The sequence below is a fragment of the Callithrix jacchus genome, chromosome 12 (assembly GCF_049354715.1).
Source record: "Callithrix jacchus isolate 240 chromosome 12, calJac240_pri, whole genome shotgun sequence".
Classification (NCBI taxonomy): domain Eukaryota; kingdom Metazoa; phylum Chordata; class Mammalia; order Primates; family Cebidae; genus Callithrix; species Callithrix jacchus.
The window spans coordinates 57,750,058-57,772,210 of NC_133513.1; the positions used below are offsets into that span (position 1 = coordinate 57,750,058).

General features: G+C 42.1%; 1 protein-coding gene across 6 annotated transcripts in view; it reads left to right on the forward strand.

The window, feature by feature from the left end:
* Positions 1-22,153, forward strand: part of MICU1 (mitochondrial calcium uptake 1) — a 243,149-nt gene that overhangs the window by 184,322 nt on the left and 36,674 nt on the right. For all 6 annotated transcript variants that reach the window (XM_078345622.1, XM_078345624.1, XM_009009751.5 and 3 more), the window contains one exon: positions 14,793-14,930. In XM_078345622.1, coding sequence (XP_078201748.1) covers positions 14,793-14,930 — 138 coding nt within the window. The remainder of the gene's footprint in view (positions 1-14,792; positions 14,931-22,153) is intronic.

Sequence of the window (22,153 nt, forward strand, 5' to 3'; positions counted from 1 at the left end):
AATCTGACGATTATGTGCCTTGGGGTTGCTCTTCTTGCGGAATATCTTTGTGGTGTTCTCTGTATTTCCTGCAATTGAGTGTTGGCCTGTCTTGCTAGGTGGGGGAAATTTTCCTGGATGATGTCCTGAAGAGTATTTTCCAGCTTGGATTCATTCTCTTTGTCCCCTTCTGGTACACCTATCAAACGTAGGTTAGGTCTTTTCACATAGTCCCACATTTCTTGGAGACTTTTGTTCATTCCTTTTTGCGCTTTTTTCTCTAATCTTGGTTTCTCGTTTTATTTCATTGAGTTGGTCTTCGACTTCAGATATTCTTTCTTCTGCTTGGTCAATTCGGCTATTGAAAGTTGTGTTTGCTTCGCGAAGTTCTCATATTGTGTTTTTTAGCTCCTTTAATTCATTCATATTCCTCTCTAAGTTATCCATTCTTGTTATCATTTCCTTGAATCTTTTTTCAAATCTTTTTTCAAGGTTCTTAGTTTCTTTGCATTGATTTAATACATGATCTTTTAGCTCACAAAAGTTTCTCATTATCCATCTTCTGAAGTCTAATTCCGTCATTTCGTCACAGTCATTCTCCGTCCAGCTTTGTTCCCTTGCTGGTGAGGAGTTTTGGTCCTTTCTAGGAGGCGAGGTGTTCTGGTTTCGGGTGTTTTCCTCCTTTTTGCGCTGGTTTCTTCCCATCTTTGTGGATTTGTCCGCTGGTCGTCTGCGTAGTTGCTGACTTTTCGATTGGGTCTCTGAGTGGACACCCAGAATGTTGATGATGAAGTATTTCTGTTGCTTGGTTTTCCTTCTACCAGTCTAGCCCCTTCACTGTACGACTGCTGAGGTCCGCTCCAGATCCTGCTTGTCTGGGGTGCACCTCTAGCAGCTGTGGCACAGCGAGGGATGCTACCAGTTTCTTTTTCTGCTATCTTTGTCCCAGGATGATGCCTGCCTATTGTCAGTCTTTTGGATATAGAGGGGTCAGGGAGCTGCTTGAGGAGACAGTTTGTGCTTTATAGGAGCTTAATTGCTGAGCTGTGAGCTCTGTTGTTCATTCAGGGCTGTTAGGCTGCTATGTTTGATTCTGCTGTAACAGAGCTCATTAAAAAAAACCTTTTTTTTTTTTCTCAAATGCTCTGTGTTGAGGGGTTTGGGCTTTATTTTTGGATGTCCGTTGAGGTCCTGCCCAGCTAGGACGCAGACTAGCCACTGTTTGCCTGCCGAGGCTCCGCCCTGCTGTTGTGAGGCTCACCCTGGCTCTGCTGTTCTGCTCTGTTCTCCGCCACACCCTGCGGCGGAGTCTCTCTGTTGTCGCGGGTTGCCTCGGCAATGGCAGGCTGCGTCAGCAGTGGGCGTGTATCTCAGTTGGGACGGGTTGCCTCGGTAATGGTGGATGCCCCTCCCCCTCAGAGCGTCTCGGGCCGTCTGCACGGGGCTTGTTTGAAATCGCGGTTTTGTTCGTCCCACTGGGCCACCCCTAACGCTCTGTCCCTGCAATCCCCTGGGCTGGCCCACTGTCCAAGTCTAGCTCAGTCTGAAGTCCAGCCCTCTCACGTCTCCGGTTGCCAGTACAACGGGGCACCCGGACAAGTGCGCCCTGTTGGGAGCGCTGGGTAGGGCCGGCCACCGCCACCCTGTCTGCCGGCTTCGCCAGGCGGAGGTTCTGCCTGGTGTCCCGCGTCTCCACTTCACTTGGGAATTTCCCCGTTCCGTGGGCAACAAAGATCAGTCTGGAAATGCAGCTCAGACTCACCTCTCCATGGACACAACGAGAGCTCCAATCCTGAGTTGTTCTCACAGCGCCATCTTGAGTCCTCCCTCTCTTATTTTCTAAAATTAAGTGACAGAAGAAGGGGAACCTTACTGATAAGACTTTTTGGTTTTCACTTGAATGAATAAATGTACCTGCCATTTTTGCCCAATTTATCCTTCCAGCATAGTTTCAGACTCTGGGGTACAAATAGTTTTGGCCTACGAAGTCTGACATTGCCTATCCTGCCAGCATGCTTCTTGACTTACTTGCCCACTTTTTTGTTTGTTTTAGTCTTTTAGATATGAGCTGAATATTATTGAGAACTTTATATATAACTGGACTCAAGCAAAGGAGCAAATGGAGCTTCATAGCAGAGCCCACAGCTAATCATATCCTTGAAAGTTCAGGTGCAGCTTTAGGATTTACTCCTCTGGGAATAATTATCAATTCTAATGAAATATAACAATCTTTCCATAGGTATTTAAGAGTATAGACTGGAAAGTGTGTCATGTGCTCCCATTAGATGATCAATACAGAATGGGTAGGTGACTTTCTAAACGAGGCAGAGATTTAACTAGTCAATCATAATTATTTATTGAGCACATGCAGCTCAATAAATTATTTATAGGCCCAGCTCTGTGTGTAACACAGACACAGTAACCAATACAAGGCTGCTGGACTTGGTGGCTCACGCCTATAATCCCAGCACTTTGGGAGGCCAAGGCGGGTGGATGACCTGAGCTCAGGGGTTTGAGGCCAGCCTGGCCAACATGGCAAAACCCCATCTCTATTAAAAATACAAAAATTAGCCAGGCATGGTGGCATATACCCGTAATCCCAGCTACTGGGGAGGCTGAGGCAGGAGAATCTCTTGAACCTGGGAGGTAGAGGTTGCAGTGAGCCAAGATTGTGCCACTGCACTCCATCCCAGGCGACAGAACAAGACCCTGTCTCAAAACAAACAAAAAAAACACACACAAGGCAAAGACTCTCACATAGATAGAAATATGTAACGTGAGAAAGAGAAAACTGTTTTCAAAAAATAAAGGACAGGCCGGGTGCGGGTGTGGGTGCAGTGGCTCATGCCTGTAATCCTAGCACTTTGGGAGGTTGAGGCAGGTGGATCACCTGAGGTTAGGAGTTTGAGACCCGCCTGCCAACATGACGAAACCCCATCTCTACCAAAAATATAAAAATTAAATGGGTGTAATGGCTCATGCCTGTAGTCCCATCTACTTGGGAGGCTGGGACAGGAGAATCGCTTGAACCCAGGAGGCGGAGTCTGCAGTGAGCTGAGATCGCACCACCTCACTGGGTGACAGAGCAAGACTTCATACAAAAAAAATAAAGGACAATATAATGCAAAGCATACTCTTCTGTTAGGTTTAGACCTTACCTACTGTAATAGTGCTGAAGTATCAAGAAGGTTTACTATGTTTTAGAAAAATCAGTAAGTTGGGTGTCTATACAAGTAGATGAAGGGGAGCAACATGCCAGACAAGGAAAATGACATAAAGACAAGCCTAAATGCTTAGCATGAAACAAGTCTTCTTTTACAACCAAGTCTTGTCCGAACTGATGAAAGTTTCCTTTGGAATACGTGTCTAAAATAGATTGGATGCTCCTTACTGTAGAAGGTCTTATGCTTATATTTTATTGCTATGAAAATTGGCCGGTCGTGGTTGCTCACACCTGTAATCCCAGCACTTTGGGAGGCTGAGGCAGGCGGATCACCTGAGGTCAGGAATTCAAGACCAGCCTGTCCAACATGGTGAAACCCCATCTCTACTAAAAATACAAAAATTAGCCAGGCATGGTAGCATGCCCCTGTAGTCACAGCTAGTTGGGATGCTGAGACATAAGAATTACTTGAACCCGGAAGGAGGAGGCTGCAGTGAGCCAAGATCACACCAGTACACTCCAGCCTGGGCAACAGAGCAAGAGTCTGTCTCAAAAAAAAAAAAAAATTAAAAATAAATGAATAAAGATATTGACTTGGATTTTAATTTCTTTTTCTTTTTTTGTGAGACAAGGTCTCACTCTGGCCCAGGCTGGAGTGCAGTGGCATGATCATAGCTCACTGCAGTCTCGAACTCCTGGACTCAAGTAATCCTCTCACCCCTGCCTCTCAAGTAGCTGGAAGTACAGGTATACGCTACCATGACCAGCTAATATTTAATTTTTTGGAGAGTCAGTGTCTCACTATGCTGCCCATGCTGTTCTAGAACTCCTGGCCTCAAGCAGTACTCCTACCTTCCCTCCAGAAGTGCTGGGACCACAGGGTGAGCCACCATGCCTGGCCTTTATTTCTTCATTTTTATTGTTATTTATTCAGTTACTCACAATAATGAGGAGATAATCAACTATGGATCACCAAGCCCAAAGTAAATCCTGTATCTTAATTATTATTATTACTTGCTAACAGCTTTTCACATTGGTTACTGCTTTCCACAATTTGCCACATCTTTAGGAAAAATCAGCATATCAAGTCTGGGATAGAGGTCTTTAGGTGTTGAGTGTATGAACAAGATAAATCTCCAGCTCCCTTAGGAATGCTGAAAGCTGTCAGCAATGCTAGGACAAAAGGAGTGTGGGAATGTATTGTGTTAATATTTCATCTAGGCAGTAGATCCCAGTGTGCTCTTCGATGGAGTTACAGGAAAGCGAACTGACACTCAGGCGAGAGAAAATAGCAGGTTGCTTTCCTACTGCAATTAGTCCTTGGTTCTCATCTCCTAAAATTGGAGCTGTTATATTTTGTTCTAACAGACAATCTGTTTCCAAAACTCTTACGATCTCATATGAAAAGAAGAATGTCCTTGAACTCTGAATAATGTTGGGCTTCTTAAATCTCAGAGAAGTATGTAACACAAGACTAGGGTTTTTTCAAGTCGTTGAAAGCAGAAATTGGATATAATAAGATCTTCTGCCTGCTGAAGAGTTACCCTAAAGGAAAAATAGCTTGAAATCTTTAGCAATTTCATATGGAAACATTAACTTCCTAGATTAGTTGGAATATTAAATAGCAGTTACGTTGTTTAGGAATACAAACTTTTGTTGTAAACTATTGAAAATAAAAAGGTACTAAAAAAGGGAGGCAGGGCATGGACTTTAACTGTGGTGCTGATGCTTCCTGTCTCAGGTTAAGTCGGAGGCTCATGGTGTTTGTTTTATTATTATGTTTCATAACTTGTCTGTTATATGTTTTATTATGTATTTGTCAGATACTTCACAATACAATTTTAAAGAGCCCATAATTTATATTTAAAAAGTTTGTTTCTAGGGATCAATTCCTAAAATAATGATGAAAAATTAAGTTCAGAAAAAGTTTATCAGAGCAGTATTTATCTTAGACAAAAATTGAAGCAGCCTAGATGTCTAGTACCATTTTTTTAAATCTTGTCTTTTTCAAGAAGGGATTTCAGGAAGCCATAAAAAGTACAGTCAGTGAGACAAAAGCAAAAACTTGCTGACGAATTAAGTTAAAGAGGAAAGTAAAAGAAAGCCTAACTTTCTTTTAAGGAAAGTTAAGTAAAGTTAGTATGAAAAGTGTGTCACAACGTCTCCTATTGTAGAAGTGGCCCACAAACCTGACTGTAAGCTTTCCAGTAACCAGGATAACAAGGATAATATGATTCACATTGCCTTTAAAATAAGAACATATCAACTGTTCTGATACTGAGACCAGAGAGAAATATCTCTCTACATTAACTGCATGGGAAAGTTATTTCACTTTTCTCTATCTATAAACTCGAATAATACTAGTACCTGTTATATAGCAGTGTGAGAATTATCAAAGACAAGTTCCTAGGACAGCACCTGGCAAGCATAAGTACTCAGATATGTTACTGATTAGCCAAAATGAATGGCATTCTCAAACTATCCTTATGGAAATCGGTATCATGAAAGTAGATATTAAGAGAAACAGAGAGATATTCCTTGCCTTAGGTAGGAAACCCTCCCAACAATAGGACAGAGTGTTGTGAATTTTCTGGTGTTTTGTCTGTGTTTATGCAATACATATTTATTGAGCTCTTCGTTTATGCCAGGTTTTCTGTTTGATAATTACTGCCAGGGTACAGGTTATTAAGTTGGTATTCTGCCCCAAGCAACTCTAAGTAGTTCTAATCTTGAAGTCATTCTAATGTGTTCAATAATAAATAAAATTAATTGCTACATTTATTGCATTTGTTTTCCCCTTTTTTGAGGCAGGGTCTCACTCTGTCACCCAGGCTAGAGTGCAGCGGCATGATCTTGACTCACTGCAACCTCCACCTCCCAGGTTCAAGGGATTCTCTTGCCTCAGCCTCCCGAGCAGCTGGGATTACAGGCACCCACCACCAGCTAATTTTAGTATTTTCAGTGGAGACAGCGTTTTGCCATGTTGGCCAGGATGGTCTCGAACTCCTGGCCTCAAGTGATCCTCCCACCTCGGCCTCCCAAAGTGCTGAGATTACAGGTGTGAGCCATCATGCCTGGCCCATTTATTGAATGTTAACTGGACATCAAACCCTGAACTAATTTATTTACATATTATCCCACTTAATCCTTACAACAACATTTTGAGATCACAAATATTATCTCCATTTTTTGGTGAGAAGGTTTTGAAGCCTCGGAATGGATAAGGCACTTCCTTGAAGCCACAGCCAGCAAGTATGGGTTCAGGCCAGAATTGTGAATTCCTGATTGTGAAGTCCATATTCTTTCACCTCAATGTATTACCTTCTGTGGAATGAAACCAGAACATATCAAACCCTGAAACCTTTGTTCCAAATCTAAAATATTTTTCCCTGACACCTTCAGTCAAATCTTTCCTGATTGCTATTATCTTGTAATAAATTCATGTATCAGTCTTATTATCTTTGTAGTTTTGGCTGTCAGGCTGGAGGGTTAACCTTTTCTTGGTCTCATTTAGTCAGTTGATTTGATCACCAACCTGAAATTTTTTCTTAAAAACCATTTTAAAATGGAAGGAGGCCAGGTGCAGTGGCTCGCGTCTGTAATCCCAGCACTTTGGGAGGCTGAGGCAGGTGGATCATCTGATGTCAGGAGTTTGAAACCAGCCTGGCCAACTTGATGAAACTCCATCTCTACTAAAAATACAAAAAATTAGCCAGCCATAGTGGCTGGTGCCTGTAATCCCAGCCACTCGGGAGGCTGAAGCAGGAGAATTGCTTGAACCTGGGAGGCAGAGGATGCAGTGGCCATTGTGCCTGGGCAACAAGAGCAAAACTCCATCTCAAAAATAGGACAGGACAGGACAGGACAGGACAGGAATGTTTGAACTGGAAGTAGAAAACTCTAGCAGTTGAGTTAGGTAATCTATTATCTTATGGACCAAGATCTAATGAGTTGTTTTGGCCCTTGCTGAGGGCACTAAACTGCGTTGTCTCTGTTCCAAATTGTGAACCTTCTTCCTCAGTTTGCCAGCTAGTCAAAAGACAACCTTACTAGGGTTTGCAATAAAGATGCCTCTTCAAAGATCGAGAAAATTCAGGCTCCCTGCAGTCTGACCTAGGGCTCTTTGGTGTCCCTTCTCAACTGCAGTAACAGATTTCAGTTCAAACTATGAAATGTGTATTGCATGCTCACTGGATAGGTTTACAGTGGAGAACTTTGCCTGTAATCATTTTTCCTTTAGATAGGCATAACACAGTTATTTTGATACTCCTGATAGTCAGTGGCATGGTTAGGACCTCAAAAGCCACATACTATTAGATTCAAAAACACAGATGTGTTCAGCTCAGGAGCTTGAGATCACTATGCAGTCTTGCATTGCACAGTTCAGATACTAGAAAAAGCCTATCAAGAAATTTATCATTCTTTTAAAAAAATTTTTTTTAACAGAGTTTGGGTCTATGATGCCGAAGCTGGTCTTGAACTCCTGGGCTCAAGTGATCCACCCATGTCGGCCTCCCTAAGTGCTAGAATTATAGGCATGAGCCACTGCACCTAGCCCCCAAAATTTATCATTCTGAAAACTTGTATGAGGAGAGGATTTATTCTAGGGGATGGACAGAGTTTCTTGATAGATAACTGTATGAAAGAGAAGAACATTGAAGTTTACATTCGTTGGATACATTAACCTCAAAAGTCTTCAAGAAATGAAGACCCACTTGCAGATACTGATTTCTTTTTCCTTTTACTATGTTTCCAACCTTACTTTTGGCCTTTGTTCATATTACATGTTTTCTTCCTTTCCTGGCTTCCCATCCTTAAGTCATTTCATCTAGATACATGCAGACCATCTGTCCTTCCAAAACAACGAGGGACAGGGGTGGGAACAAGAGGCACAGTGTGAACTGAAAGCCAGGAAAAACCTTGCAGTGTGTTGGCTCCTCTTGGCCTACCCTGCAGCCCCCTGGGGAACAACAGGAAAACAACAGCTTGTATCCATCTGAGAAAGTGGCATTGGCTGCCGAAGGGGAAATGTGAGGCTGTTAAGCTCTCTTCCTAGACACGGAAAAGCAATGCAGATGGCGAGTGGTGTGCTGGAATGCACACATGCTGTGCCTCAGGATCAAACACAGTGGAGGTTTTTAATTTTCATTGAAGTAGAGCATCAGAGGTTCCAACATTAGTGGAAAATAGGTTGGATAAAATAAATTATAAGCCAATAATTTAAATTGCTTCTAAATATGCAATTAGAACTTTTCTACATTATGATAATTTTGTAATAGCCTATATCTTTCCTCAAAAGATCCTCCCATGACCTTGAGGATTGATTACACGCATATGGCACCCCAGGAGTGCACCCACAGGATTGTCCCAGCTTAAGATCCCAGTTGAGTATCTGTTATCTAAAATGCTTGGGACCAGCAGCATTTCAGATTTTTGGATTATTTCAGATTTTGGAACATTCGTGTTACACTTACTGGTTGAGCATCACTAATCCAAAAATCCAAAGTTCAGGCTAGGTGCTATGGCACCTGTAATCCCAGCACTTTGGGAGGCCCAAGGCTGGTAGATAGCTTGAGCTCAAGTGTTCAAGAACATCCCAGGCAACATAGGGAGACCCCCGTCTCTACAAAAAAATGCAAAAATTAGCCAGACATGGTGGTACATGCCTATAGTCCCAGCTACTCATGAGGCTAAGGCAGGAAGATTGCTTGAGCACAGAAGATCAAGGCTTCACTGAGCTGTAATTGTGCCACTCTCATCTAGCCTGAGTGACAGTGCGAGACCCTGTCTAAAAAAAAAAAAAAATCCAGAATGCTCCAATGAGCATTTCCCTTTTGCATGATCTTTGAGCGTCATATTGGTGCTCTAAAGTTTTGGATTGCCGGGCACAGGGGAGTGTGCCTGTAGTCCCAGCTACTCGGGAGGCTGAGGTGGGAGGATTGCTTGAGCCCAGGAGTTCTGGGCTATAGTGCACTAAGCCGATTGGGTGTCCACACTAAATTCGGCATCAATATGGTGACCTCCCGGGAGCAGGGGACCACCAGGTTGCCTAAGGAATGGTGAACCAACCCAGGTCAGAAACGGAGCAGGTCAAAACTCCCGTGCTGATCAGTAGTGGGATTGTGCCTGTGAGTAGCCACTGCACTCCAGCCTGGGCAACATAGTGAGACCCAATCTCTAAAAAAACAAAGTTTTGGATTTTTCGGCCGGGCGCAGGGGCTCACGCCTATAATCCCGACACTTTGGAAGGCCAAGACAGAGGGATCACCTGAGGTCGGGAGTTCAAGACCAGCCTGGCCAACATATAGTGAAATTCCATCTCTACTAAAAATACAAAAACTATCTGGGCATGGTGATACATGCCTGTAGTCCTAGCTACTTGGGAAGCTGATGCAGGAGAATTGCTTGAACCTAGGAGGCAGAGGTTGTAGAGAGCCAAGATCATGCCACTGCACTCCAGCCTGGGTGGCAGAGGGAGACTGTCTCTCAGCAACAACAGAAAAAAAGTTTTGGATTTTGAAGCATTTCAGATTTGGGGTTTTGGGATAAGCGATGCTTAACCCTGCATACACTTGACCCCTACAGCCACATAATGTCTAGCTGTTGCCCTTGAAAATTTAACCCTAATGAAGGTCCTTGAGATACTACCTTCAAAGTTCCCTAGCCTTAGCATAGTAGATCTTTAGTTAATAAAGTTTGAACAAATAGGACATTAGTTCAAGTCTGTTTCCATTAGCAGTTTTGTGTGTAAATAAAAACAGCTCTTGGGCCAGGTGTGGTGCCTCACGCCTGTAATCCCAGCAATTTGGAGGCCAAGGCGGGTGGATCACCTGAGGTCGGGAGTTCAAGACCAGCCTGACCAACATGGTGAAACCCCGTCTTTAAAAAAAGGAAAAAAAAGAAAAACAGCTCTCCATGGCTCCCTCCAGCCATGTTTAAGACCTTAGAAATAAGGCAGTCCTACCTCAGAAGAGCCTGAAAACCTAAAAGTAGAGGTGCTGCCCAAAATCAAATTACAGAGCTTAAATAGTAAGCTTTGAAGTGGCCATACTACATGGACAAGCAGAAGTTGATGGATTTTAAGCCCTTTCAGATTCCAGTCACTTAAAAATAATCATAATAGAGCCCATTACCAAAAGACAAGTGTAAGTTTTCAAAGAACATTGGTAAAAAATGCTAATCTGAGCATTGGAATTGTTGCTTGGGCCTCGAAATTGCACTGGAAATTGACCTTACTGTCTGAAACAACAGAGGTGAAGCCTTATGCCCCTGTGGAGAACAGATAGTAAAGGCATTTTGTAAGCCTTGAGCAAGCTGCAGCTGCTGCCAGTGTTACAAACAAGAACATTTTCAACCATGAATCCATCTGGTGAGATAAAACTGAAAATTCATCTAATTCCAACATATAGGATTGCCCCACAGCTGTGAAACCTTCCAGATAAGGACAGAATGAACACTCTTAAATCATTGAAGTCTGGCATGGAGAGCAGGGAGCACAGCCTTCTTTCACATGCCTTGAAGACACCCATAGATGCACTTTTACCCAGGTACCAGATTTCACTGAAAATCTGATTTAAACACTGCAAAAAGTATGCCTATTTAGAAATTTTTGTCAGTCCTCCACTTTATTTTAGGATGGAAAATTGAGCCATAAATCAAACTTAACTTGAATCCTGAAAACTTCTGATATTGTCAAAAATTAATCAGCTCTGTAGAATGATGGTGTGACAAACATGAAATATTGAGTGGTTGCTTTGAAAAAGAGGCTTTCACTTAATATTGATGATGTTCATTTCTTTGGACAGAGTTTTGCTTCTCATTTAAATGTGACTAAGCCCCATGGCTGTATAAGTTTATTCAAAACAACACAGTGCTGTTCTACATAAAGCAGATGTACTGTTGCTCAGAAGTAGGAAATGGTGTGGTGTTGATAGTCTTCGGACTCAAATAGGGCTGAGTTCAAATCCCAACTCTGTCGCATGTAGCTGCATGTTACTTCAGTTTTCTCGTATGCAGGAGTGGAGCTAATAATAGCTGCTCCATAGGCTGTTATACTGATTAAACAGGGCCAGGCACAGTGGCTCACACCTGTAATCCCAGCACTTTAGAAGGCCAAGGCAGACAGATTGCTTGAGTCCAGAAGTTCGAGACCAGCCTGGCAACATACTGAGACCCCCATCTCTATTTTTTAGAAAAAGTAATTTAAAAAAAGAACATACAAGTGAAGTACCTGGCCCATAGTACATTCTCAGTAAATGGTCGCTGTTAAGCCAGGCATGGAGACTCATGCCTGTTATCCCAGCACTTTGGAAGGCTGAGGCCAGTGGATCATCTGAGGTCAGTGGATCACCTGAGGTCAGGAGTTCGAGACCAGCCTGGCCAACAGGGAGAAACCCCATCTCTCCTAAAATTACAAAAATTAGCCAAACATGGTGGTGTGCACCTGTAATCTCAGCTACTCAGGAGGCTGAGACAGGAGAATTGCTTGAACCTGGGAGGCAGAGGTTGCAGTGAGCCAAGATGATGCCATTGCACTCTAGCCTGGGTAATGAGTGAAACTCTGTCTTAAAAAAGGAAGAAAAAAAAAGGTCACTGTTATAGGTTGGTACGGAAGTAATTGTATTAAAATACAGTTCTATGTCTCGCTCACTGACACAGTCTCACCACTGAGGAAACAAATTTAGGTGTCTATCAACCTACCGAGCTAGCTGAAGAAATAACAACTAGAAGAGAATTCACTCTTGACTTTCTTATTTCATGTCTTATATGTAAGTCCTGCCTCTATCAATGTCCTAGCATTTTATTGCTATTTTGGGGAAAACTTGAAAATATATTACTCTTCTTTAAAATTATACTCTCGGAGAACGATCCAAGATGGCCGATCACTAACATCCCGGGATTGCAGCTCTCAGGGAAGGCGCGGAGAACTAGAGGACGCCACACTTTCAGACAAAGTCTGGTCGCTCAGGAAGCAGAAGATCCCCCAGTGGTGGAAACACACGAGTCGCCAGCGCGACTCTCGTGGTCGGCGCAGCCGTTCCGCCGGCACCTCGAAGCGGCAGCGCTCGGCGCAGAGTAAACAGGACTGGTTCCCCTTCTGACCGAGGTTTGGAGCCCCGGGAAGGCAGAGTCGCCTACTACGGAAACAAGAAGGAAGCCCGACAGGAGAATCCTGGGCAGAAAAGCACCATCAGTTTTAACGCCGCTGCTCTGGCCCTGGGAACTAACAACCTGGACGCCCACTCAAGAGACCTAATCTGAAAGTTGGTAATTTCAAAGAAGACAGGAGGATAAATTTACAATGACGGGAAGAAACCAGCGTAAAAAAGCTGAGAATACTCAAAGTCAGAACGCCTCTCCCTCTAAAGATGATCACAGTTCCACATCAACAATGGAACAAGGCTTGATGGAGAACGAGCGCCTCCTGATGACAGAATCACTCTTCAAGGAATGGATAATAACACACTTCGGTGAGTTAAAAGAACATGTTGTAGCCCAACGTAAAGAAACTAGGAACTTTGAAAAAAGGTTTGATGAAATCCTATTGAGAATAGACAACTTAGAGCGGAGTATGAGTGAATTAATGGAACTGAAGAATACAATACAGGAACTCCGAGAAGTATGCACAGGTTTAAACACTCGAATTGTTCAAGCAGAAGAAGGGATATCAGAGGTCAAAGTCCAACTTAATGAAATAAAACGTGAAGAAAAGATTAGAGGAAAAAGGATAAAAAGGAATGAGCAAAGTCTCCAAGAAATGTGGGACTATGTGAAAAGACCAAATTTACGTTTGATAGGTGTACCTGAATGCGACGGAGAGAATGAATCCAAGCTGGAAAATACCCTTCAGGATATTATTCAGGAAAATTTTCCTAAACTAGCAAAGCAGGTCAACATTCAACCCCAGGTAATACAGAGAACACCACAAAGATATTCCTCAAGAAGAGCAACCCCAAGGCATATAATCGTTAGATTCACCAGGGTTGAAACGAAGGAGAGGATACTAAGGGCAGCCAGAGAGAAAGGTCAGATTACCCACAAAGGCAAGCGTATCAGACTTACAGCAGATCTCTCGGCAGAAACTCTACAGGCCAGAAGAGAGTGGGGGCCAATATTCAACATCCTCAAAGAACAGAACCTTCAGCCCAGAATTTCATATCCAGCCAAACTAAGCTTCACAACTGAAGGAAAAATAAAATCTTTTATGAACAAGCAAGAACTCAGAGATTTTATTACCACCAGGCCTGCTTTACAAGAGCTTCTGAAAGAAGCATTACACACAGAAAGAAACAACCAGTATTAGCCTTTCTAAAAATACACCAAAAAGTAAAGAGCACCAACATAAAGAAGAATTTACACCAACAAATGGAAAAAACAGCCAGTCAACATCAAATGTCAGTAACCCTAAATTTAAATTGACTGAATTCCCAATCAAAAGACACAGCCAAAACCCAACGGCATGTTACATCCAGACCTGTTTCACATGCAAGGATACACAAAGACTCAAAACAAAGGGATGGAGAAAGATTTACCAACCAAATGGAGAGCAAAAATAAATAATAAATAAATAAAAAGCAGGAGTTGCAATTCTTGTATCGGATAAAATAGATTTTAAAGCAACAAAGATATAGTGGTAAAAGGATCAATGCAACAACAAGAGCTAACGATCCTAACACCCAGATAGGAGACTTAGATTCAATGAGACAGAAAATTAATAAGGATATCAAGGACTCGAACTCAGATCCAGAACAAGTAAACTTAATAAATATTTATAGAGCTCTCCACTTCAAATACACAAAATATACATTCTTGTCAATACCACATCACAACTACCCATTAGTTTAAATGAAACATTGATTGGCCATTATTAATACCCAATTTTTTTCAAAATAAAGCAATATTTCCATTTACTCTCCCTCTTTCTCTTCCTCTTTCTTCCTCTCCTTTACTTATTTTTTTTTTTCTTTCCTTCTCTCAAAAAAAAAGAAATCAACTTGTAAACCTCTAGATCCGGGTCGGCAATGTCTCTTTCATTGCTTGATTTCCTTTCTTCCCTTCCCTCCCTCCCTCCCTCCCCGCTTCCTCCCTTCCTTCCTTCCTTCATCCCTTCCTTCCTCCCTACCGTCCTTATTCCCTTCCTTCCTGCCTTCCTCCCCACCCCAAAAAATAAAAATAAAAAAATAAAATTATACTCTCAAACCTTTATGAATTTTTTAGAAATAAATATTATTGTCTTTAAAGCAAAATTAGGAATGCTTCTGTTTTCAAGATAATCAGGATATCAGGACAGTCTGGGTCTGTTTAGTAAACGTTATCAATCTGTTCCATTAACCATAAACATCCAGAGGCTAGGAATACCGAACTTACTGGGAATGCAGCCCAGCAAGTCCCAGCCTCATTTTTCCTAGCTCTCACTCAAGATGACGTTGCTCTGGTTTGACTGTCTCTGACAATAGTAAGTGGCAGATCTGGGATAAGAACCTAGATCTTCTGTTTCTTCATTTTTCCTTATCTTACTGAGAATTGTAGCTCAAAAATACAGTCCCAGTCATCAGCTATTTTCTGCCATCAAACACAGCTAGTCATTTCCTGTTCCACGTCAAAATACTTTCCGTTGACCCCAGGAACACTCTTTCTGTTTCCCTCGCAGTTTGAACGCCATGACCCTGTGGATGGGAGAATTACTGAGCGGCAGTTTGGTGGCATGCTACTTGCCTACAGTGGGGTGCAGTCCAAGAAGCTGACCGCCATGCAGAGGCAGCTCAAAAAGCACTTCAAAGAAGGAAAGGTAGGTGGCTTTGGCTGGAGGAAGAAAAGAAACCATGGGAATGTCTGGTTATTATGTAATATAAAGGTACTAACATGTGATGAGAATGTTTCATGAACCAACAGTTACACCTAATTCATTTCTGGTACCTAAGGTCCAAAGGGAGAAACGAAATAGGCAACAGGTGAGGAAGAGGAGAGCATCCAGAATCACCCCAGGTTTTTTGTTCAGGAAAGGGTGGCACAAACAGATTGAGAATTTTAAAAGAGAGACTGGTTTATATGAGAAAATAAAGAGTTCAGTCATGGACACCTTAAATTTAAGATGCCTGTGGAGTAAAGTAGAGATGGTCGGCAGGCAGCTTCATATTCACATTACCTCGGAGGTCTGGGATAGATTTGGGAATCATCAACACATATTAGAATTACAACCATAAAAACAATTGCCCAAGGAGGATGTTTTGCAGAAAAGAACTGTGGGCCAAGGACAGAATCCAATGGGACACAAACATTTAAGCAGCTCAGGAAGCAAATCTAGAAGAAATGGTTAGAGAATACCTAAAGAAGCAGGCACAGTGGCTCATGCCCGAAATCCCAGCGCTTTGGGAGGCCGAGGTGGGTGCATCACTTGAGGTCAGAAGTTCAAGACCAGCCTGGCCAACATGGTGAAACTCCATCTCTACTAAAAATACAAAAATTAGCAGGGCATGGTGGCATGCACCTGTAATTTCAGCTACTCAGAGGCTGAGGCATAAGAATCACTTGAAACCAAGAGGCAGAGATTATGGTGAGCAGAGATCACACCACTGCACTGCAGCCTAGGCAACAGAGACTACATCTCAAAAAAAAAAAACAGAGAATACCTAAAGAGAGAAGTGAAATCAAAGCCAAGGAAGTAGAGGGTTCAAGAACTGAGGGATCTAAGGTGTCGCATATAACAGAGAGGATCCTGTAAGCTAAAGGTGGTAACATGCATTGGTTTTGGTGAAATGGCAGTAATTGGTGACCTTTGAGAGGGGTGTTTCATTAGAATGGTCTAGTTGGAAGGCTTATTTGATTAAAAGTACAGAAGCAGAGAAAGGAGAGAGGTAGAAGAGGAGGTGCTGGAAAGTGGGAAATCACATAGGCAAATTCCAAGGCAGTGTATTAGCCTACTTGGCTGCTGTAACAAAATACCACAGACTGGGGTGGCTTTAACAAGAGAAATTTATTTTCTCACACTCCTAGAGGCTACAAGCCTGTGATCAAGGTGCCAGCTGATTTGGTTTCTGATAAGAGCTCTCTTCCGGCCTTGCAGGTAGCTGACTTTTCAACAGGCTTTCCTCAGTGTGTGTGCATGCAGAGAGAGAAATCTCTGGTGTTTCTTCTTATAAGAACACTAACCCTCGCAGATTGGGGCCCCATCCTTGTGACCTCATTTAGTCTTGTTATTTCCTCTAAGGCCCCATCTCCAAATACAACCACAGTGGGCACACTGGGGGTTAGGGAGGGCTTCAACATATGAATGGGGTGAGGGGTGAAGGGGAGTCACAAACATTCAGTTCATAACAGGCCGGAAAAACAAACCTGGCATGTGTGAAGAACTGAAAGGGGACTAGTTTGGATAGAGGGTACTAAGCAAAAGGGAGAATGGCCTGAGCTGAGCTCAGAGAGGGATACAAGGACCAGAACATGCAGGACTTCATAGGGAAGGAAGGAGTTTGGAGTTGACACAAAGTGCAATGGGATACCATTAAAGAATTGTGAGTAGTGAAATGACATGGTTGTATCTATGTTTAAAGAGACAACCCTAGCTATTTTATGGAAGATAGTTTGGAGAAGAGCAAGAATAGAAACAAAAAGACTGATGATAAGGCTTTTAGACTTTAGGAGGAGATGAGTTAGAGTTTTTTGAGCAGCCTTGAGGTTGGACACCATGGATTTGTGGAATACTAGCAACACTGCTCTCTAGAGGTACCCTTCAACACCAGCTACACCTAGTGCAAGGAAAGAAAAGATGGTGGCCAGATGTGGTGGTTCATGTCTGAAATCCTAACACTTTGGGAGGTCAAGGCAGGCAGATCATCTGAGGTCAGGAATTCAAGCCAGTCTGCCCAATATGGCGAAACCCTGTCTCTACTAAAAATACAAAAATTAGCCAGGCGTGGTGGTGAGTGCCTATAATCCCAGCTACTTAGGAGGCTGAAGCAGAAGAATCACTTGAACCCAGGAGGGTGGAGGTTGCAGTAAGCCAAGATTACATTTCACTCCAGCCTGAGAGAAAGAACAAAACTCTGTCTCCAAAAAAAAAAAAAAAGAAAAGAAAAGAAAAGATGGTAGGACTGAGTCAGCAACTGAGAGTGAGATGAACAAATGGAAGCAGATGAGTTAAAAGGTCAGGCCTCATAGGACACAGTGGCTTATGCCTGTAAGCCCAGCAATTTGGGAGGCCACGGAGGGAGGATCACTTGAGCCCAGAAGTTCAAAACCAGCCTAGGCAAAATGGTGAAACCCTGTCTCCACAAAAAATACAAAAATTAGCCAGGCATTGTGGCACAGGTCTGTAGTCCCAGCTACTCAGGAGGCTGAGGTGGGAGGATCACTGGAACCTGGGGAGGTTGAGGCTGCAGTTAGCTATGATCATGCTACTGCACTCCAGCCTGGGTGACCGTGTGAGACCTTGTCTTTAAACAAAAAAAAAAAATTGCTGGGCGCGGTGGCTCATGCCTGTAATCCTAGCACTTTGGGAGGCCGAGGTGGGTGGATCACCTGAGGTCAGGAGTTCAAGACCAGCCTGGCCATCATGGTGAAACCCCATCTTTTAAAAAAATAAAATAAAATAAATTCAATCCTCTAGGAGAACACACACACACAAAGCAGTGCTAGGGCAAGAACCCAGATCTTCTCATTCCCTGCCCAATACTCTTCTCACTAGACAATGGCTACCATCTGGCCATGAGCAAAAATCTAACCTGGCACTAAAAATGTTCCATGAGAGACTGCCAAGTATATTAGTCCATTCTCATGCTGCTAATAAAAACATGCCTGAGGCTGGATAATTTGTAAAGGAAAGAGGTTTGATGAACTCACAGTTCCACATGGCTGGGGAGGCCTCACAATCATGGTGGAAGGCAAAGGAGAAGAAAAGACACATCTTACACGGCGGCAGGCAAGAAAGAAAGCGTGTGCAGGGAACTCCCCTTTATAAAACCATCAGATATTTTAAGACTTATTCACTATCACAAGAAACAGCACAGGAAAGACCTACCCTCATGATCAATTACCTCCTACCAGGTCCCTTCCACACACATGGGAATTATGGGAGCTACAGTTTGAGATTTGGGTACACAGCCAAACCGTATCACCAAGGTAATGTGGTGTGGTAGGCATGAAGATGGAAAGACTTGAGATCAAGTTCTGCCTCAGAGGTTTCCATAGTCATTAGATAAATCACTTAACCTTATTGGTCTCATGAATAGAGAGGCTTATCCTAGTTGCTCACTATAAGGGCCCTTCTAGCTTTAAAGATTCAATAGTTGAAAATAAGATAGCAGATTCCTATTGCTTGTCCCAGTTTTCTTAGTTAGTCTTTGTGCAAGAAATCTTGCATGCATAGCGTTGCCCCAACTTGGTGGAAAGCCCTTCTTAGCAGCTAGAATTTTTCCTCCTTGTCTTGGTTATTGAAAAGTTGAAAGGACCTCTGAACTAGGCTATGGACTGCAAATGATGGCAGGCTGGGCTCTGAGAGGAAGTGTCAGCTTCTCTGAACTCAGTCCAGCCTTTTCCCACGGCAAGTGTTCTCTTGGCTGTGGGGAAAACTCATCATTAATGGAAAGTGACAGAGAAAAAACATTTATCTCCCACAGAGCACTTCTACACTACCTGGTACTTAGCTCATATCTGTTAAAAATGATAATTTCAGAAAATTGATTATGAATGTGTAGGTGGAGTTTTTAGCCCCTGTGCTGGAAGATTAGTGTTTGCATTCAGACATACTCCTTTATTTTGACTGGGCTTATTTTTAAAGGTTGGTCCAGATATTGATTTGACTTTATCTATCATGATAGGTGAATTCATATTTCATTATGAATTTAGACTTAAAAGCAATAAATTGGGCATTGGCAGCATCTCCCTTGAAGTAATAGAGTAATTGAGCATTGACAGGAGTTAACTTAGGATCTGAAGCCCTTGCTAAAGAGCTCTGAAATGAAAGGACAAATTTTGACAGATGGTGAAAATCTGCTATGTTAAATAACTTTTGGCCCAGAATTTCTAGCCCGTGTTAGGAAAGAGATTAAGATTGATTGTCCTCTCATGTTGATTAAATAGTTTGTGAATATAGCAATTAACTAAAGTGAGTGTTAATGAAGGGCCTTTGCTCATAAGGTTACCGGCCATCTCTCTAGGACCATTTCCTACAAAAAGGGAATCACAATCTGCCTTCCGATTGCTTCTTTTATTCCACTTTGGATTTATTAACATGAAAATGTAAGTTTTCCTTTGGCTGACATTCATCAGTTTCTGTGTGAGATTCTATACCAATATCAAACAAGACCTAAAGGATTGAAGGTCCTAGTGATGGTATTAAATTTTTGCATATAAATTAATGACCATGCAATGTTTCACAGCCATTTTTCTCTTTCTTTCTAACAGCCTTGTTAGATACTCTGCCTTTCAGAATATAGAGACAGAAAGAGAAATTAATGACCCATTCAGAGTCTGTTCTAAAATCCAAGGCTTCCTATTGCAGATCTTGCCTTTTCCATAAGAAAGTGCTTTTTCTCCTAAATCATACTCTTCCTCTAAAGCAGTGCTTCCTCTACAGTAGGATCACTTGAGGAATTTTAAGGAATGTGGTTGTTGGGGCCCTCTTCAAACCAATTAAATCAGAGGCTTAGTAGCTGAGGCCAGGCATCAGTGTTTTGGGGTTTTTTTGTTCCTGTTTTTTGTTTTAGTCCCTCCAGATTAGCTATACTGCATTATGTTTTCTGCATGAGAAATTCCAGAAGTGTTTCTTAAAGGGTGTTACGGTTTGGCTGTGTCCCCACCCAGATCTCATCTTGAATTGTAGTTCCCATAATCCCCATTTGTCATGGGAAGAATAGGTGGGGGTAATTGAATCATGGAATGGTTTCCCCCATCGTGTTCTCATGACAGTGAGTTAATTCTCACAAGATCTGATGGTTTTATAAGAGGCTTCTTCAACTTCACTGGACACTCATTCTTCTTCCTGCCGCCATGTAAAGAAGGACCTGTTTGCTTCCCCTTCTGCCATGATTGTAAATTTCCTGAGGTGCCCCTAGCCTTGCAGGACTGTGAGTCAATTAAACCTCTTTCCTTTATAAATTACCCAGTCTCAGGTATGTCTTTATTAACAGCATGAAAATGGACTAATACGAAGGGTCCCCAGGTAAATCTAATGTGCAGCTAGGCTTGTAAGCCACTGCCCTAGAGCTGCAATGTGCCATCGGTGTCTCTATCTGTTTTATCCCTAAATAATTGTTTGAAGAACTGGGGAACCTGCCATGCTTGACAAAAATTACTCTATTGATGCTCTAAACAACCACCTTGTTTTTAGTTAACAAAGAGTTTTCTGAGACTTCATAAATGTAATTCACAGTGGTGATCCTCTATGTTTATGAGTGCAGACACTACTAACTAATAATTTCTTAAGGATGAAATTGAAAATTATAATCAGTTCAATGACAGACATTGCTGTGTGCAAGACCCTAAGCCAGGTGCTGTGAAAAAGACCATCCCTTATCCTTACAACTATATATATTTCTTAAGTCTGTAATAGTCTAGTAAGAGAAAATTATGTATGCAAAGAACTCTATAATTCCATATTCACATTTATATTCAATATTTATTGAGCACCCACTATGTGCCAAGCACTCTTCTAAATGCTGGGAATGCAGTAGTGAGCACACCAGTGTCTGCCTCATAGAACTTAGCATTCCTAGTGGAAGGAAACAGATTTTAAACAAATATAAAGCATGTCAACTCACTTAGCTTTTAGCTTCTTGAGAGCAGTGCCTTATTCATCTTTGCATGTCCTCTGTATAGTGGTAAATACTTGTCAATTGCAATGATAAATGTGTTGAATGCTCTATTAAAGGTATGAGAGCTTTTTGGAGCACTAAGGAGGAAGATTCGAGCCAACTGAGAGACTGAGTAAGATTTCTTGGAGGAAACACCAAACTTGGCCTTAAACGTGGAGTAGGATTTTGACAAGCAGAAGTTATAAAGACATTTGCTTTTGCTAAGTGTTTCCTGTTGTAGCCCTTTCCCCAGCAGCCTTCTGTATGTATCACTGCTTATTAATACTGCTACTAGCCATTAAGCAGTTAGTACTTATCAAACAGTTCTAATAAAACTATTAGATGGTTAAGTTTCCATATTATCTCTAGATAATATATGTGAGCTCTCCTTTTTCACTTGTTCTCAGATATTTGAACCACTTTAGTCATCTGTGGAATACCAGATTCTAGAAACTGCTAGCATACCCCTTGAAAACTTGTTAGCCCCACATACTAGGTGCTCACCAGTCACTGTGTAGGATAACATGTGAAATGAGTCCACAAAACTACAAAGTGTAGAACTCTACATTTTTTTTTACTAATTAGCTTTGAAACCTGTACTTCTCCCAAAGGAGTACTAAGCTGTGAATTACTGTTAAGAGATTTAGTTTTATGAGTTTTCCCTCTATTATTTTCCTGGTTTTTTCCCCCCACAATGAGTTTCATTTACATCAAACTTTTTCCTATTCCCTATCCCTTAAGATCCTACACATACCAGAGAAGAGAGCCTACTTAAGAGCTTAGTATAAATTCATTATCACTAGTTCTTTTAGTAATGAGCCTGCCAAATGACTAAGGACTCCTACCTACCACTTACTGCATACTTGCCATGTACTAGACATTTTACATATCTTGTCTGTCTACCTGCTTGGTAGATAGAATTATCATTTTTCACATGAAAAATAGTCCTCTGAGCCTTAGTTAACCTGAGATCACACAGTCTTAGGAAGGTGGCACCAGGATTCGAAGGCTTATTCTTTTTTTTGTTTTGTTTTGTTTTTTGTTTTTTCTGAGACAGTCTTACTCTGCCTCCCAGGCTAGAGTGCAGTGGTGTGATCTCGGCTCGCTGCAACCTCCACCTCCCAAGTTCAAGTAATTCTCCTGCCTCAGCCTTCCGAGTAGTTTGGATTACAGGTGCCCACCACCGTACCCGGCTAATTTTTGTATTTTTAGTAGAGACAGGGTT